Source organism: Sus scrofa, chromosome 13 (genome assembly GCF_054392235.1).
Source record: "Sus scrofa isolate SSC_HxYL_T2T_F1_AM1 chromosome 13, Sscrofa_HxYL_maternal_Yorkshire_Landrace_v2.0, whole genome shotgun sequence".
Taxonomy (NCBI): Eukaryota; Metazoa; Chordata; class Mammalia; order Artiodactyla; family Suidae; genus Sus; species Sus scrofa.
Genome location: NC_139395.1, coordinates 112,869,951 through 112,890,594, shown reverse-complemented (window position 1 = coordinate 112,890,594; position 20,644 = coordinate 112,869,951). Strand labels below are relative to the sequence as shown.

The following is a 20,644-nucleotide window of genomic DNA, read 5'->3' as shown; positions in this document are numbered from 1 at the left end:
ATATACCGAGAAACATATTAATCAAACTGACCAAAATTAAAGACACAGAGAAAATACTGAGAGCAACTAGGGAAGAGAAACAAATAACATACAAGGGAATCCCAATAAGGTTATGGGCAGATTTTTTCAGCAGAAACTCTGCAGGGAGGAAGGGAGTGGGATGATATACTTAATGCGATGAAAGGAAAAAACCTCCAACCAAGATTATTTTAACTAGCAGGGCTCCCATTCAGATTTGAAGGAGAAATCAAAAACTTCACAGATAAGCAAAAGTTGAGAGGATTAAGCAACACTAAACCAGCCTTACAACAAATGCTAAAGGAACTTCTCTAGGCAGAAAAGAAAACATAGCAACAGGAAACGAAAATTCCACACATGACAAGGCTCACCAGTAAAGGTATATATACAGTAAAGATATGAAAACATCCATGCACAATTATACCACCAAAATCAGAAATCATGAGAAGAGGTGGGTACAAATGGAGAACACTGGAGATATACTTGCAATTAAGGGACCAACAACTTAAAACAATCTCAAATACATATAGATTCTTACATCAAAACTTCCGAATAACTACAAACCAAAAATCTACAATTGATACACAAAGAGAAATCAACTCAAATACAACACTAAGATAGTCATCAAACCAGAAGAGGAGAGAACGAGAGAAGAAGGGAAGAAAAAAGAGCAACAAAAACAAATCCAAAGCAATTAATAAAATGGAAATAAGAACATACATATCAATAATTACCTTAAATGTTAATGGACTAAGCACCCCAACCAAAAGACACAGACTGGCTGAATGGATACAAAACAAAGACCCATACACATGCTGTCTTCAAAAGACCCACTTCACTTCTAGGGACACATACAAATTGAAAGTGAGAGGATGGAAGAAAATATTCCATGCAAATGGGGATCAAAAGAAAGCTGGAGTAGCAATACTCATATCAGACAAAATAGACTTTAAAATGAAGAATATTTTAAGAGACAAGGAAGGACACTATATAATGATCAAAGGATCAATCCAAGAAGAAGATATAACAATTTTAAATATCTACGCACCCAACATGGGTTCACCACAATATATAAGGCAACTGCTAACAACCTTAAAAGGACAAATTGACAATAACACAATAATAGTGGGGGACTTTAACACCCCACTTACAGCAATGGACAGATTATCCAGACAGAAAATCAATAAGGAAACACAGGCCCTGAATGAAGCATTAAACCAGATGGACTTAATAGATATTTATAGGACATTCCATCCAAAAGCAACAGAATACACATTCTTCTCAAGTGCACATGGAACATTCTCTAAGATTGATCACATCCTGGGCTACAAATCCAACCTCGGTAACTTTAAGAAAACTGAAATCATATTAAGCATCTTTTCAGACCACTACGCTATACGACTGGAATTCAACGACAAGAAAAAAAAACGCAAAAAAACATAAACACATGGAGACTAAACAACATGCTACTAAACAACCAATGGATCACTGAAGAAATCAAAGAGGAAATTAAAAAATACCTAGAAGCAAATGATAACAAAGATACGACACTCCAAAACCTATGGGATGCAGAAAAAGCCATTCTAAGAGGAAAGTTTATAGCAATACAAGCCTACCTCAGAAAACAAGAAAAAGCTCAAATGAACAAGCTAACCTTACGTCTAAAGCAGCTGGAGAGAGAACAGACAAGACCTTAAGTTAGTAGAAGGAAAGAAATCATAAAGATCAGGGCAGAAATCAATGAAATAGAAACAAAGAAAACCATAGAAAAGACCAATGAAACAAAAAGCTGGTTCTTTGAAAAGATCAACAAAATTGATAAACCCTTAGCCAGACTTATCAAGCAAAAAAGAGAGAGGATTCAAATCAATAAAATTAGAAATGAAAAAGGAGAAGTAACAACGGACATCACAGAAATACAAAATATCATACTATATGCAACTGTATGCCAATAAAACGGAAAACCTAGAAAAAATGGACACATTCTTAAAAAAGTACAATCTTCCAAGACTAAACCAAGATGAAAAAGAAAAGATGAATGGACCAATCACAAGAACTGAAATTGAAACTGCGATGAAAAATCTTCCAACAAACAAAAGTCTAGGACCAGATGGCTTCACAGGTGAATTCTGTCAAACATTTAGAAAAGAGCTAACACCTGTTCTTCTAAAACTATTCCAAAAAATTGCAGAGGAAGGGACACGCCCAAACTCCTTCTATGAGGCCACCATCACCCTGATACCAAAACCAGACAAAGATACCACAAACAAAGAAAAGTACAGCCCAATTTCACTGATGAACATCTATGCAAAAATCCTCAACAAAATACCAGCAAACTGCATCCAAAAATGCATTAAAAGGATTGTTCATCATGATCAAGTGGGATTTATCCCAGGGATGCAAGGGTTCTTCAATATCTGCAAATCCATCAGTGTGATACATCACATTAACAAACTGAGGAATAAAAACCATATGATCCTCTCAATAGATGCGGGAAAAGCCTTTGACAAAATCCAACACACATTTCACATAAAAACCCTTCAGATAGTGGGCATAAAGGGAACCTACCTCAACATAATAAAGGCCATATATGACAAATCCACAGCTAACATCATTATCAATTGTGAAAAGCTGAAGGAATTCCCACTGAGATCAAAAACAAGACAAGGATGTTCAATCTCGCCACTACTCTTCAACATAGTTTTGGAAGTCCTAGCCATGGCAATCAGAGAAGTAAAAGAAATAAACCTAATCCAAATTGGAAAGGAAGAAGTAAAACTATCTCTATTTGCAGATGACATGATACTATAGCTAGAGAATCCTAAAGACTCTACCAGAAAACTGTTAGAGCTCATCCATGAATTTGGCAAAGTCACAGGATACAAAATTAATACACAGAAATCAATGGCATTTCTATACACAAACAATGAAAGAGCAGAAAGAGAAATTAGGGAAGCAATCTCACTTACCCTTGCATCCAAAATACCTAGGAGTAACCCTACCTAAAGAGACAAAAGTCCTGTACTCTGAAAACTATAAGACACTGACGAAAGAAGTCAAAGATGACACAAATAGATGGAAAGACATACCATGCTCTTGGATTGGAAGAGTCAATATTATCAAAATGATTATACCACCTAAGGCAATCTACAGATTCAATGCAATCCCTATCAAATTACCAAGGACATGTTCCACAGAACTAGAACAAAATATTTTAAAGTTTGTCTGGAAGCTCAAAAGACCCAGAATAGCCAAAGACATCCTGAAAAAGAAAAATGGAGCTGGAGGAATCAGGCTCCTGGACTTCAGACTATACTATAAAACTATACATCAAAACTGTATGGTACTGGCACAAAGACAGAAATATGGTTCAGTGGAACAGGATAGAAAGCCCAGAATTAAACCTACAGTCAACTAATCTAAGACAAAGGAGGCAAGAATATACACTGGAGAAAAGACAGCCTGTTCAGTAATTGGTGCTGGGAAAACTTCACAGCTACATGGAAAAGAATGAAATTAGAACACTCCCTAACACCATACACAAAAATAAACTCCAAATGGATTAAAGACCTAGATATAAGACCAGACACTATAAAACTCTTAGAGGAAAACATAGGCCAAACACTCTCTGACATAAATGACGGCAACATCTTCTTGGGTCCACCTCTTAGAGTAATGACAGTAAAAACAAAAATAAACAAATGGGACTTAATCAAACTCCAAAGTTTCTGCACAGCAAAGGAAACCCTAAACAAAACAAAAAGACAACCCACAGAATGGGAGAAAATCTTTGCAAGTGAATCAACTGACAAGGGATTAATCTCCCAATTTTATAAACACCTTCTGCAGTTCCATACCAAAAAAACAAACAACTCCATCAAAAAATGGGCAGAAGATCTAAACAGACAGTTTTCCAAAGAAGACATACAGATGGCCAAAAAACACATTAAAGATGTTCAACATCACTCATTATTAGAGAAATGCAAATCAAAACCACCTTACACCAGTCAGAATGGCCATCATCCAAAAGTCTACAAGCAATAAGTGCTGGAGAGGGTGTGGAGAAAAAGGAACCCTAGTATACTGTTGGTGGGATTGTAAATTGGTGCAACCACTGTGGAAAACAGTATGGAGATTCCTCAGAAAACTCAAAATAGAACTACCATTTGATCCAGCAATCCCACTCCCGGGCATCTATCCAGAGAAGATCATGACTCGCAAAGACACATGTACTCCAATGTTCATTGCAGCACTATTTACAATAGCCAAGACCTGGAAACAACCTAAGTGTACATGGACAGAGGAGTGGATCAAGAAGATGTGATACATATACACAATGGACTACTACTCGGCCATTAAAAGGAAAGAAATAATGGCATTTTTAGCAACATGGATGGACCTAGAAATTATCATGCTAAGTGAAGTCAGCCATACAGTGAGATACCAACATCCAATGCTTTCACTGACATGTGGAATCTGAAAAAAGGATAGACTGAACTTGGCAGAACAGATGCTGACTCACAGACATTGAAAAACTTATGGTCTCCAGAGGAGACAGTTTGGGGGGTGGGGGGATGTGCTTGGGCTGTGGGATGGAAATCCTGTGAAATTGGATTGTTATGATCATTATACAACTACAGACGTGATAAATTCATTTGAGTAATAATTTAAAAAATACTCATAAGTCAAAAAAAGATAAGGAAAACTATAAAACTATAAAATAAAAAAAACTATGAAATAAAATTCTTTATAGTTGCATTAATAAAAACAAATATTTTCTGGACTAAGGACCAATAATATTTTCCTTTAAAGGAAAAATCTGTCAATATTCTAATTACAAACTGGAAATATTTCTTCAAAGCAAATTGCCACTGAAGAATGAATGTGTACTATATAAATAACAGAGAATCATATAAGTAGCTTTACCCTATAGTATATTTATTGGAGAGTTAAAAATTGAAAAATCTGGAGTTCCTGTGGTGGCTCAGTGGTTAATGAGCTCAACCAGTATCTATGGCCACAAGTTCTCAATAATAACAATAATGGGAGTTCCCATGATGGCTCAGCGGAAACAAATCTGACTAGCATCCATGAGGATGCAGATTTGATCCCTGGCCTCCCTCAGTGGGTTAAGGGTCCAGCATTGCTGTGAGCTGTGGCGTAGGTCGCAGACAGTTCAGATCTGGTGTTGCTGTGGCTGTGGCCTAGGCTGGCGGCTACAGCTCCAGTTTGATCCCTAGCCTGGGAACATCCATATGCCTAAGGTACGGCTCTAAAAAAGACAAAAAAATAAAAAATAAAGTAAAAATAAAATAAAAAAAGAAATTGAAAAATCTAATAAACTGCATTTTAATAAATCATGTTTTATATATAATTAAAGATAAAATGAGTAAGATCAACACATAAAAATAAGTAACTTTTGTTTGTTTTTTTGGCCATGCCTAGGGCATGTGAAAATTTCCAGGCCACTGCAGTGACAACTTAGTTGGTTGTGCCATAGGAGAACTCCCCCAAGTAAGGGATTTTTAAAGCAATATGAGGTGGCATAGCGATTCACAGACAAAAATATTTATTTTTACATGTCAAGTTATTTCAATTAATGATTTATGAAATTAATATACCATGTACACTGCTGTTCCCAATCTTTAGACAATGCACACTTTGGGTGGGAATAGAAGGAGCTAATGCAATAAATTCCTGAATTAATATGCACATAGGTATCTTCTCAATGAATATTAAAATATATCTACTATCATTTGGTAGTCTGAACATATTTTTGATCTTAAAATAGAATTCTCATTTTTAGACTGGAAATTGTAAACTTTTTACATATCTTTAGAAAGTAAATAATTTTTAGAAATATTTACTACTTTGGTGATATTATTCTAATTCTCCCTTTGATCTTGACAACTTACTATTTGAATAAGTTACATAGTTTCTGAGGAGCATATTAAGATTCAGAGTAAAGTATCAGTACTTGGAAAAGATAACATGGATCTTTCATATTTTTAAAAATGTAAAGTATTTAATGTCTGCATGAATCTGGGTACTATAATCTAAAATCAAGTCTTAATATTACTGTGCAACTTGGATATTACAATATATAGGATTTTAAGATGAAATGGTATCCAGAACAAATAGTCCAATGAATTAGCCCAATATAAGTGGAGGAATTATAAAATGACATTTATCTCATTTCCTTTAGAACAATGAAAACCTTCATCTAAAACTCACACCTTAAACTAAATAAACATACTTCACAGTCTTAAATATAAAATTTTTCTCAAACATGTCACCAAAAAGCACAGTCCATAAAAGATAAAAATCAACACACTAGACTTCATCAAAATTAAAACTGAAATCAAAACCAAATTTATAAATAAAAAGGTGAAAAACAACCTTTCAATATTATACTATAGCAATAAATATTTGAGGTAAAATACGGCCATACATAAATCTTGTAAATTTGTGAGGCTATATGAAAATACAGATGTGTTGCTCTTTGACCCATCTATAAGCATGCTAGATTAATTTCACATTTTTTCATTTAAATAAAGTTTATTATTAACACTTACCAGCAGCTTCAAGAACCAGCTGTAGTCTTGCTTTGGCCTGTTCAGCTGGTGGCTAAAAATCAACCATAAAAAACATTTACAAGTTAGTTTTAATAGATGGAGGTTTAAATTAATGCATTATTGAGTATCAGAAAATTTAGAGAACTTTATCATAATCAGTATTAATATTCACCCATATCTTAACAAAATTCTATCACAGTAGCTCTGCAAATCTACTTTCTTACTCTAGTAATCAAATCACACTTTTCAATATTATGATACAAGATGAAATTCTTCCTTTTTTTTTTTTTACTGGGATAGGTCTTATTTATCATCCGACACATACCAATCAGCAACAACCTAAATAACTGCAATTTAATAATGAGGCAAACCCCACACACTTAACAACATACTCTCGAGCTGTGTATTTGCTTATGGAAACATGAGAAAAGATCTATTAGAATTTAAATGGTAACTTAAGGTCCAATGTCTCAGGCAAATAATATCATAAAACCAAATTATTTTCTGCTTTCCTTAATGTATTTAAAAGAAGCAGTTGTGAGAAAGATAGGATACAATGTGAGTTACTGCTTTTAATTTCTAGTAACTGTCATAAAATTACTCTCTCAATGAACTTTGATCCAATACAGTTGATAATGTTGAAACTGCTTTTGGATATCATATTGATGGCATCTGACTATAACATGGATTGTATCAAGGTTATGATCTTTATGAAAGGTCTGTTAAAAACTTTTTAATACTTAAGACTTTACTTCACAATACATTTATAAAAATGTCAACAAATGACTAAATAACCTCATGTTTATATACCATCATTTGAAAATTAACATTCTATGAGATATATTTGCATACTTTGTGAAAAAAACAGTCTGAATGAAAGGAATTATGTAGCTGGATATAGAAAGAAGATATTGTGATCAGAAAAGTAAGAATTTGAAAAGTGCTTCTAAATAAATTGTAAGAAACAGGATGGGAGAATAGCAGATATGATAGAAAGGGAGGAAGGGATAGCCTTTTATATCACAGAAGAGAGGTTAACAAACTATGGCCTAGGCCTGGTTTTGTAGGTAAGTTTTATAAGAACGTAGCCATGCCCATTTGTTTATATATTGTCCATAGTTGTTTTTGTGCCCATCTCAACAATAGCAGAGTCAATTATTTGTGGCAGGAAACTTATGGCCAGAAAACTTATGGCAGGAAACTTATGGCCAGAAAAGCCTAAAATATTTACTATCTAGACCTTTAGGGAAAAATTTGCTGACCCCTGCCATAGAAGATGGAGAGGTGTGGAAGAATTTGAAACAGAGGAGCATCGCGATGATATCTGCACTCTGATAGATCAGTCTAGCAATATACTTGAAGATGAATTGAAAAGAATGTGGCAGAAGGCAAGGAGCTCAGTTAGGGAGTACTTAAAGAACTCCAGGTGAGGGCCTGGGATGGAGTAGTAGCAGAAAAGTTGGACAGGAAGAACTAGATTTGAGAAGTATTTAATTAGTATCATGAAAGGACTGATTGAGAGAGAAGGAGAAGCTGACAAACAAAAAAAATACTTTGTCATACGTTTGTAGAGGAAGTGAACATAAGAGTGCTTTACAGTTATAAATATTAAAAATGTGTCATAAAATTAAAATATCATAGCAAAATATCAGTAGAAGACTGTGCTGTCTACTAAATGTGATCTTTCTAACAGTTATAAATGAAACTGCCTATAGGAGCCAAGCAATTTACACAAACATTTATAATGATGAAAGGCAAATGACATTTGACATCAGTATCAAGGAACACGTGGCCTAGCTAAAGAAAGCAGCTGGGGCTCAGCAGCTCATTGTTGTCATGCAGAAATGCAAGCCTAGGGCTATAAAATGTCTTCCTTTTTCCTGAGACTTTAAGTTACCATAAAGACAAATACTGTGTAGAACAAACAGTACTTCTAAGAGCCAGATTCAATTCCAAATCAGTCTATTATCTCTGCCATCTACTTACAGACAGAGTAGAAACATAATACTTTGTGCAATATAACCTAACTAGAATGGCAAACTCATATTATGGAGCAGACATTTCCGAATATCCTAGTAAGCACTGTCCTTTGATAGAAAAATGTTAGACACTTTATTGCTCAAGATATTTCATGGGAAAGTTATAGGTATTTCATAAGGAAAGATTATTTTTTAACAATTAACACATATTTAAGATGAATATACAAAATGATGAGTACTCACGTTCAATAAAATATTAAAAACATTAAAGTCTTCTACCTCACAAAACCCCCGTCTATCCCAGCACCCTCTCTTCCCCAGTTATAACCACAGTCTTGAAAATATGGCGATTACCATCCCTAAAGAAATAGTCCTGAGGATTGGTGTTAATGATGAAAATATCTGTTAAGACATATTTATATTTTATTAATTCCTCTAACAATCTATAATACAGGATTAGTACTTCAAAGATTAAAAAAAAAAAAAAACTGGGAAAAAGAGCAGTTTGCTCTCTTGCCTCTACCAGTAAATAATAGACTAAAACTAAGAATTTCTTACTCCAATCTCAGGATCCTTATAACTACATCACCAGGATATTCATGAAGTCAAAGCAATTCATTTCACAGATATAAAAGCATAAGGATAGGTTTTTGATTCTGATTCTCTGTTGCAGTTTTTTTGTTTGTTTTTTGTTTTTTTGCTTTTTCAGGCCACAGATGCAGCATATGGAAGCTCCCAGTCCAGGCCAGGGTCAAATTGGAGCTGCAGCTGCTGGCCACGGCCATAGCAATCCAGGACCCAAGCTGCTTCTATGACCCATGCCACAGCTCGTGGCAACACCATATCTTTAACCTACTGAGGGGGGCCAGGGAATGAACCCATATTCTCCTGGACACAAGCTGGGCTAGTCTCTGCTGATCCACAGTGGGAACTCTCCACTGCAGTCTTTTTCTATCAGTCACCTGCACTTCAAATTCTTTCCCACTCCTCCTCTAAGGCATTTCAGCTTTGAGTTTATCCCAGATGAGGGAAGTGCCACAGCAGGTCTCAGCTAAAACCCTCCAGGTCCCACCTGCCTCTTTGCATCAGTAGCTGTGTGACTCATCAAAGTAGATAAGTTGGATCTGGAAATGGAGAAGAGGCAGTCTGATTTGTGCTGCCATCATTCTGACTGCTATTTATAGTTGCTTTTTAGAAAATATTAAGAAGAAACAGAATACAGAATTAAAAGAACATTTTGTACTAAACCATTTTTAACTAAGTATCATCATACCAGCTGACTTAGAATGAAAATACTTTGGGGCTTGAGTGCCAAAATTCCTAATGCTTTCGCTATTTCAGAATGTATTAGTCTCCAGGGATTGGTATGAATTCCATCTAGTGTTGGTAAATGGTACTAATGGTATTCAGAATCAGAAAATAAACTTTATTCAATAAATAAGAAACTAATATCAAATAAAAAATGCATGGAATGCAGCAATTTCTCAATATAAGAACTGTAAAATGAGGGGATATTTTAAAACACAATGTCATGATTATACTGTATGAAGCTAACTTATGGAGGAAAAAATTATATTCCATTAAAAATAATAGTCCTTACATCAAAATTAATAATGCATAATTCGATAAACAAATATCATGCAAATTGAATTATAGAGAAGATAAATGTTTGTTTCCTTAAAAAATAAATATTAGCATTGACATTAAAAGAACAGCAAAAATAGCATGAATTTTTACTGAAAGTTTTTATATCACATATGGCTTAAATTCCTTTGTTGGAGAGAAGGGGGTTGGTAGTTTTTCTATTGCCATATATTCCACAGAACTGCCCTGCTCCCTTCCCTCCCCTTGATATCCAAGGACACCTACATAACTCCATTTGTAACCCTAGTTTTTGAGAAAGGTATCCACTTTCTTAAGAAGAAAAAAAGCTTCTAAGATGAAACCAAAAGACAGGTCACTCACAGTCACTCAATGACTTGTAGAAGTGACCATCCTCGATGTCTAGACTTTTTCCTTTGACCTTGGTTTTACTCTTATTGAGTCCAATTCCCCTGAGTTCCTTATAAATAGACTGCATGTCTAGATGCTCAAAATACTGGCAAAGCTAACATTCCAAACCAGCACAATCCTTTGAGCCATGACTATACAGAAAAAGAGAAGCAAAAATAAATATATCCTTACATAAACCAGTATACACCCTGAATTATTTAAACTATTTGCTCATTCCTCTAATTTCTATTCATATTCAGCTCACTAACTTTTGGACACCACTATGGAAATTCTGAAAGTTGATGAAGCTTTGGCCATTCCAGCTGCCAACCACAGTTTTGAGGTTGTTAATGAAAGAGAAGTATAAAGTCTAAAAGAGTGCGGCCAAGCAAAGAGAGAACTCAAGCTTACAAACAACATTTCACAAAGTCAAAATCAGGACTAGATTATATGTTTTCAGCTACAATTCTCAATTTTATATTATCATGTTCTTTTTATACAAAAACTATGTACAGAGAGAATTCTGGGAGATGGCAGAGTAGGAAGCACCAGGAATCTGTCTTCCCATATCGACAAAAATTGCAGTGGCAGAATCTCTTTGACACAACTATTTTATAACTCTGGATTCTGTTAAAGCCTTGCAACTACCAGGGGATGACTTGGACAGTAAACTGCAGTTAATTTTGGCCAATTTCAGCTATTAGCACAGTAGCAGTTACCTGTGCCCCACCCCCAGCCACATGGAAAGCAGCAATGTACCTGTTCTTGGAGCTGCTTGCACACAGCACCAGTGTTGGCAAGAATGTGGAGAAAGTGGAACTGTTGTGTGCTGCTGATGTGAATTAAAATAGTACAGTGTTGTGGAAAACAATATGGCAGTTCCTCAAAAAATTAAAAAATAAAGTTACCACATGATCTAGCAATTCCACATTTGGGTATATACCCAAAAGAATTGGATGCAGGGTCTTGAAGAGAGATTTGTACATGCATGTCCATAGAAGCATTATGTACAATAGCTAAAACATGGAAGCATCCAAGTGTCCATCGGTAAATGAATGGATTAGCAAAATGTGGTATAAACATACAGTGAACTATTTTTCAGCCTTAAAAAGGAAGGAAATTCTATAGACTGCTACAACATGGATTAACCTTGAGGACACTGTGCTAGGTAAAATAAGCCAGTCACAAAAAGACAAATACTGTATAATTCTACTTATATAAGGAATTCAGAGCAGTCTATATTGAAAAGTCAGAGGGATAATGGTGGTTGCCAGAAGGTTGGGGAAAGAGGATAGGGAGAGTTATTATTTGATAGGTATAGAGTTTCAGTTTTATAAGATGAAAAGAGTTATGCGGATGGATGGTGGTAATAGTTACCCAACAATGTGAATATATTTAATACCACTGAACTGTGAACTTAAAAATGATTAAGACAGTAGGAGTTCCTGTTATGGCTAAGTGGAAATGAACCCGACGAGTATCCATGAAGATGTGGGCTTGATTCTTGCTCAGTGGGTTAAGGATCCAGTGTTGCTAAGAGTTGTGGTGTAGGTTGCAGATGCAGCTTGGATCTGACAGTGTTGTGGCTGTGGTGTAGGCTAGCAGCTATAGCTCCAATTCAACTCCTAGCCAGGAAACTTTCATATGTCACACACCTGTGGCCCTAAAAAATTTATTTTATTTATTTATTTGTTTGATTATTTGTCTTTGGACTTTTTAGGGCCACATCCGTGGCATACAGCGCTTCCCAGGCTAGGGGTCTAATCGGAGCTATAGCTGCCGGCCTACACCGCACCCACAGCAACCCCAGATCCAAGCCATGTCTGCGACCTACATCACAGCTCACAGCAACGCCGGATACTTAACCCACTGAGTGAGGCCAGGGATCGAACCCACAACCTCATGATTCCTAGTTGGATTCGTTTCTGCTGTGCCATGACAGGAACTCCCTAAAAAAATTAAAAAAAAAAAGATTAAGATAGTAAATTTTAAGTGTATTTTACCACAATAAAAACAAAACAAAAAACAATACATATAATAACCTTTACCTTACTTACAAAAACTGGGTTACGAAAACTCCTATTCAAAGAAAGTGTACAGGTGAAATATTTGCAGACAAATGGTATTAGAGGACTATTAGGCCCTCAGAGATTCACCTTTATATTTAATAGTTCAAAATTCATTACTTTCATTTGTTCAAAAACTTTATATTTTAAACATTATCTTTTAAAAAGATATATTTACCCATGATGTTATCATTTCTAATTCTCTCTATTCTTTTATTATGTCAATCCAGAATTCTATCTGGTATCACTCCTAACAGTGAAAGGTCTTCCTTTGATATTTCCTGTAGCGCATATTGATAGGTGATGAATTTTTTCCATTTTTTTGTCTTTATTTTTAAAAAATATCTTCATTTGGCCTTAATTTTTGAAAGATAGTCTCTGAGGGTACAGAATTCTAGGTTTTTCTTCCATTCTTTTAAAGATGTTGCTTTACTGTCATTAGTTTGCATTGTTTCTGATGAGAAATCTGCTTCCATAGTTATCTTTGTCCCCTCATAAATAATAAAAATTATATTTTTACTCTATTTGTTAAGATTTTCTTCTCGTAACTGGTTATAAACACTTTGATTGTGATGTGCCTTGTGTAGTTTTCTTCACATTTTCTGTGCTTGGAGCTCACTGAGCTTGGAAGTGCTGATTTATACTTTTCATCAAGTCTGGAAATATTTTAGTCATTATGTCTTCAATTATACTTTTCCATTGCCCCATTCTCTCACTTTCCTTTTAGGATTCTAGTGACATGAATGTTGTGTGCTTGGCTGCCTGAAGTTGTCCTAGGGCTCAGAAATGCTCTTTTTTTCCCTGTCTTTTTCTCTCCAGTTTCATTTTGGATAGTTTCTTTTGCTATGTCTTTTAGTTCACTAATTCATATACTATATACTAGAATTTTTCATCTCCATTAATCTCATCCAGTGCAATTTTCACCTCAGTTATGTAGTTTTCATGTCTAGAATTTTTATTTTTTGCTCTCATGTCTCTACTTAAAATGTTCAGTCTTTCTAACAGCTCTCTGATCATAAGAAATATAGTTATAACAATTCTATTAATGTTCTTGTCTACTAATTCTCTCTCTCTCTCTCTCTCTCTTTTTTTTCTTTTTTAGGGCCACACCAGCAGCATATGGAGGTTCCCAGGCTAGGGGTTAAATCGGAGCTGTAGTTGCCTGCCACAGCCACAGCCACAGCAATGTCAGATCCAAGCTGCATCTATGACCTGCATCACAGCTAACAGCAGTGCCGGATCCTTAACCCACTGAGAGAGGCCAGGGATCAAACCCGCAATCTCATGTTTCCTACTAGGATTCGTTTCCACTGAGCGATGACCAGGAACTCCAACTAATTCTCTTATTGTGTAAATTCTGAGTCAGTTTCAGCTGATTGATTTTTCTACTACATGTTATTTTTTCATGTTTCATGGATACATAGTAATTTTTGATAAAATGTCAGATATCACGAATTTTGTTGTTGGATATTTTTGTATTCCTATAACCTATCTTGGTCTTCATTCTGGAACATGGTTAAATTACTTGGAAGCCATCTGATACTTACAGTTCTGAATTTGTTAAGTTGGACCAGAACAACTTTTAAGTCTGTAGTTAATTTTTCCCCACTATTGAGATGAGACATTTTTAGTACTTGATTGGAAGCACCATGAATTAGGAGGTTTTCCATATTGGTTGCTGCAAACAGCAATATTCCCAACCCTGTATGAGTGGGAGGTATGATTTCCTCTAATTACTTTAGGTGGCTCTTTTCCAAACTTTGGACAGTTTCTTAATATGCACCTACTCATGAGTGGTGTGCTGAATACTCGAGGTATCCTCTGCAGGTCTTCTGTAGGTTACTTTTCTCTGGTAACCTGCTCTGTGAATTCCAGAGGCTTTGCCCTCCCTGGTATCACAATTCTATCTTCTCAACTCAAGGAGACCACCAGGTGCTGTCTGGGTTCTCCCTCCCTGTAGCAGGACCTGGAAAAGTTCTCTAGGCCTTAAGCTGGAGCAACTGAAGGGCTCACCTCATTTCTTTTCATCTCTCAGGAATCGCTGTCTTTTGTGTTTGATGTTCCTTGTCTTGAGTGCTGTTTTCTCAAATAATTTGTTCAATTTTTCAGTTGTTTGAGGGGGGGAGGGATAAATCTGACCTGTTACTCCATCTTCATTGGAATAGGAAGGCTAATATTTGTTTTAACACTGACAACAGCATTGTGAGGTAAAGTTACTTGCCCAAGTCACATGGCCATTCTTCTAATGCATGTTAATGAAAATGCATTATCTATAACCCAAAATCTATCAGTTCCCTTTGCCTGGACAGCTTCTACTTTCTTTTCTTATTAGCTAACCCATGTTCTTTCAAAGATCTGCTCAAGATGCACCACCTCCTGAAAACCTCATCAGGTTTCAGTTTATTTTCTCCCCAACTATTTTCATGATGGTTATAATTCTCTGCTTCATGTTCCTGTAATGTCCAGGCATTCATATATCAGCACATCTTCATTATAAATTTTTTCATTTTGTTGTTCTCTCTTTCCTTCTTTGAAGGCTATCAGTTTATTTAAGACAACAACTGTCTTATATCTCTGTGTCATTAGCACCTAGTATCATGTTTGGAAAACAGTCAATGCTCAGTAAGTGTATTTAAGTGATAATTTCTATGTGCCATATCTTTCTCAGCAGCATGACAGACATCCTGAAAGACGGCTTAAACTACCTGAAAAAAAATGAACTTCTTTCTTGAAAAAATATAGTAGTTATTATTTATTGTATGCTTATAATGTCCCAGACCCGGTGCTAAGAACTTGACATACATCTAATTTAACAAAATTCTCATAACAATCCTGACAAAACAGGTATTCTTAATGCTATCTTATAGATGAAAAATAAATTACCTTAAGTTACAAAGATGATAAGGCAGCAGAACTTAAATTTTAACCCAGATTACAAAATCTATGTTCTTAGCAACACTATACTGCCTCACAACTTGAGATCCATTTGTTTATTAACTTTCATGGGAGGAGAAAAGAGATAAATCTAATAATCTTTAATTACCAGAAAAGACTATGCAAAGTTAAAACTAAATTTTCTTTAGTTCTTTGGATGCTACCATTAATGATCTTAGAGACTCTGAGTGCCATCTAAAAAGCTCATTTTGATCAAGCTTTTTCAGATGAGTAACTTTAAAAATATTAAACATATTCACAGTATAGGTGCTATGCCATTTCCTTTAAAGTAAATGCAATCTCACCATGACAGAGACACATATCAACAGCTTATCATGTTTCGGGTTACATTTCATTTTAACAGTTACTATAATTCTATCTCTTAGGATCAAGGTCTAAGCTAGAAATATTACAAGTAGTTCAAATGTAGATTTATCTTGTCTGTAGAACTTGGCACCAAGTTAGTTTAAGTAAGGTCCAGAACAGAAAAGATAAGCCAACAACCCATATTCTACTCCTAATAGTAAATTCATCTTAGAGTTTTAATGAAATATTTTCTCTAAACAGCTTAAGGGATTTGCCAAAAATATTATTGATAGCTATTTTCTTTATCAAAAGCTAAGAAATATGCCATTTTATAGATGAGGAAGTTAAAGTGTTGACTCTGAACCTAAGGTTACAACATCCTTCTCAAGGCCTATTTAAGAAACTCATATTCACAACCCAATGCTGGTACCTATGAAATGATGCTGCTCATACACTATGGAAATATATATCTAGGCTTACTTGTTTATATATTGTCTACAGCTGCAAGTGGCAGGGTTATGTAGTTATGGTAGAGATCAATGGCCCACAAAGCCTAAATGTTTATCTGGCCCTTTACAGAAGAGGATGACTCCCAATGTAGAATATTACAACTGTATCTTTTCCACTTACCTTTTTCATCCTATACACAGCTGCTAAAGTTATCTTCACTGAGCAAGATTCTAATTAAGTTGCTGCTTAAATAATTCATCAGTGACTCTCCACCGCTTCCAGAGTTAAACATAAACTTATCACCTTAAGTTTCAATGCTATCAATACATCTCAACTTTATTTTTCAATCCTTATTTTTCAACTCTTTCTGTACTCATATCCAACATTTCAATAATATGTAGCCTCTCACTATTTCCCACACATTCTGCATTTTTCTCACACAGCTTTCCTCATGCAGAACTCTCTACTTGAAATTTCCTTTTCTTCAATCACCTTTAGTTTTAGAAAGGCCACCATCTTTGTCCAGCCCCACCTAGTTGGCGGGATGCAGTATAGACTATTTAATGACTCGTGGAGTATTCAAAATACTTGTGAAAATGCTACAGACTACCTCTCTATTCTTTCAAAATGAATACACTCTTTTCTTAGTTTCCTTCATTCCTAGCTCCAGAAATGGAGCCTCACTACTTATACTACCCCCCCCTTTTTTTTTGGCCATGCCCATGGCATGTGAAAGTTCCTAGGGACCGAACTCACGGTTGCAATTTGCACCACAGCTATGGCAATTCCTGATCCCTAACCTGTTGTGCTGTAAGGAAACCTCCTACTTAAACTATCTTTTAACAGAACTTAGGAAGATGGTTTAGATTTGACAAGGAAGAAGCTTAATATGGAAATTAGGTAAATGAAGTTTAAATTCTCTCTCCTCTGTGGAACCAAGGAAGGCAGGGAGAAAGGGGAAGAAGTTTGGCTAATTTAATGAAAGTTTAGAAGCTTAAAACAAACACAAAATGGAAGGAAAAACAAACCCTAACCATCACTTATTGGTAATAACTACACAAGTGTGTCAGAGTGGAAATATTTACTTAATATTCCCCTTTCAGAAAATGTGGCTTCCCCCCATATTTTTGACAACTTAATCACAAGCTCCTCCCACAGAAGGAAGAAAGTAAAGCTTTTTATAAATCAGTTATTTCTGCATGAGGCCTATGAGAAATTCTAAAATAATTCCATGCAAAACAAGTTATTTTACTAATACTTCCAGACATGATATTGAGGTTAAAATAAAATTAGATTTAATAATATAGTTGTTTATATATTAACAGGTAAGACACAAATAATTTCAAAGTTTTCTAAATGTTTCTAAAATGAAAAGTATGTTTTAACATAGAAGGAAAATACTCATATGGTTCTAAACTCTGTTTTAGTATCTTGGTGTTTTTTAGCATTATTATAGCCAACTACTTTTGCTATCATGTTTTTAAGTATCAGAACATCTTTTAGTCCATAGATATTAACATCTTAGGATGATCTGTTAGACATTATTTTAAAGAATTACATAAATGTCTCTCCTGATCTTTTTAGGATTCAGTTTAAAATAATATTCCCTATTTTTAAAATCCTTTGTAACACTGCAATAGCTATTTCTAAGAAACTGATTCCCTGTGACTACTTTTCTTTCTGTGTTTTGACTTTGTCTCTGTCCCTTTGTATCATCTCACGACTGCTGGGAAGGGAATGGTGTTCTCTGCAGTACCAATCATCTGGACTAGTCTACTTATTTCTCTTTGCTTTACTGACTTCACATACATTTTTAACTCTCTTGACAAAACCTTTTCTGTTTTATTCCAAGTTGTAATTTCTTTGAATGCAGTTACTTTACTTTGCCTCTAAAAGGTCTTCCAAAATCACTTTTCTGAAGTGTTTTGACTACCAAAGAACAAGATGTAGAAGTACCAGAAGGTTTATAAAAAAAATTTTCCCCTCAAAACATTCATCAAATATTCAGTTGCCTGATCACTGTGTTCAAAATGGACAACCATGCAGATAAACCTACATAAGGTCAAATAAATATTTTATTTATTTTATGTTTCTATGAACATGTAGAAAACAATCCATTTGATTGGAATGACTTACTAAGGGATTTTCTGGATAGAATATTTGTATACAGGGTAGGTTTCACATGTGCCCAAAGTATCATATGTGTGAAAGAAAAGGTCAAATGGCAGGACATCAGAAGAACTGTATTCTAGTTCTGACTATATAAATCTAAGGGCTTCTGTTTCCTCATCCATGCAAGTGTGCTCATCACAAGGTTTCTGAAAAATAGAAAAGTGTCCCCCAAAAGTGAATGATTAAATAAAATGTGGTCTAACTCCATGATGAACACTGTATAGTAGTCAATTTTTTAAATGTTTTAAAGGTATTAAATAGCATGAAGAAATGCTAGGATTACACTTTTAGATTGCAAAAGTATATATATACATATATTTTTTAAAAACTTAAAAATAAAAAATTTTAAAATAAAATGCATATCTAGAAAGAACTGGAAAAATATGACAACATGGTAACAATTTTTATTTTCTACTCTATCCTGGGTTTTCCAAGTAGGATTTCATCAGATGGACCAGGGAAAGTGGGTTTCATGACAAAAGGAGAAATCTCTAAGAGTAAAAAAACAAACTTAAAAACTCTGAAGATTCTTATTTTTTACAGTTCAATATAAAGTATGTTTATGGCACATTTTAGTTTATGAAAGTCTGCTCTAAAAACTGCAAGAACTTTTAAACTTTTGCCTATAATCTGACATTTTACACCTATTTGTGATACTACCACGAGATTAGAGACATATTTTGCTAAGAGGTGGATTTTATAATGGATAAATGTACAGCCTTTTGCCTCAGGAGAACTGTGATCAATAACTGGCTTAAGTAATAAGTGAAAATGATACAAATGATCAAATACTGGTTTTTGTTGACATTAGTCTAATCATAAAACCACTTCACTACTCATCATAATTAATTATCTCTGCTTAAGGAAAGCCCAAAACTACGGGTATTGTTAGTCATGATTAAAATGTTCTAGCAGAGCCTTGATTTCTAACCTATGTTGCTATTTTTCTTTTAGAAGTCTAATGTAGAGCCTGAGTAATGTACATATACATAATCGATACATTATTTCTTGGGCTTTAATTCTAAAATAATCAGATTCCTTTTCCTTATTTCTTGGGCTTTCATTCTAAAATAATCAGATTCCTTTTCCTTTCTTGTTAGGCTTCTCTTGACTCCTCTGTGCTGATCTAAAAAATGAGGTAACCTCAGCACAATTTTTACTTGTGAAAACTACCACAGTAATAAAATCCTATAATCAAAAGTAGTGTTTTAATCACTTAAAAAATACCTATTATAAAAGGAAAATTAAATATTTTCATAGTAACTTAAGTATGATAACATCAACTCTACCATGTGACAACTGTTACATTTTTTTCCCCAGTTGACCACTTCAGCAAAATGGCAGCTGATTTTTCAATTCTTGAAAAATGTAAGTGTATTCAAGATTGGTTTTGTATATATTTTCTTATTTGTTCATAAGGTCATGAAGAACAAAATAATTTAAAAAAATAAGGTAATGTCATATGAAATGCTGATACACTATCATTTTTCAGCTACGAAAGTGACAATTTAATTTGGTTCAACTTAATAAAATAAAAACAAATTCATGTGAGGGTAGGGTTGACTTTTTTGGCTTAGAGTAATAGAAGAAATCATAAAGGAAAAAGACTGACACATTTTACTGCATAAAAATGTTAAAAACTGCCTACCAACAAGAAAATGAAAGAGTACTCTCTATTAAGAATATTTTAAATCTTCTTACCTTTTGATATACAATTTTAAATAAAAGGTATCCAGCAATACAGAACTAAAATAAAATGGCAACAGAGTGACAGTAAAATTAACAGCAACAAATCTAACCAGGAGTTTATTGCTTCATTTCAAAACAGTTCCTAAAATTTGAAAACAAAGTCATTAATTTCTAAAAGATTAGAGGAAGAAAGAGCATAAAATAACTCATACAGTAAAAAGACAGCTGGTCAAACTCTCCTTAGATTTCACTGGTAGAAGTCTCAATTATTATTATTATTGAAATGTATAAATGATAAAAGTCCAAATAATAGTTAATGCTAGCCAATGATGTAGAATTCTCATACTTCACTTATAAACTGCATCTTTTAAATTGATATGACACCTAAAGAAAGCAATCCAAGAAATGTGAAAGGAGTACTAAAAGTACTCATACTCTTTGATGAAGTATTTCCAATTCTAGG

General features: G+C 34.5%; 1 protein-coding gene across 1 annotated transcript in view; it reads right to left on the bottom strand.

Moving 5' to 3' along the window:
- Window positions 1–20,644, bottom strand: part of RSRC1 (arginine and serine rich coiled-coil 1) — a 439,307-nt gene that overhangs the window by 186,305 nt on the left and 232,358 nt on the right. Inside the window, exon 8 of the mRNA XM_084989968.1 lies at window positions 6,594–6,645. Coding sequence (XP_084846094.1) covers window positions 6,594–6,645 — 52 coding nt within the window. The remainder of the gene's footprint in view (window positions 1–6,593; window positions 6,646–20,644) is intronic.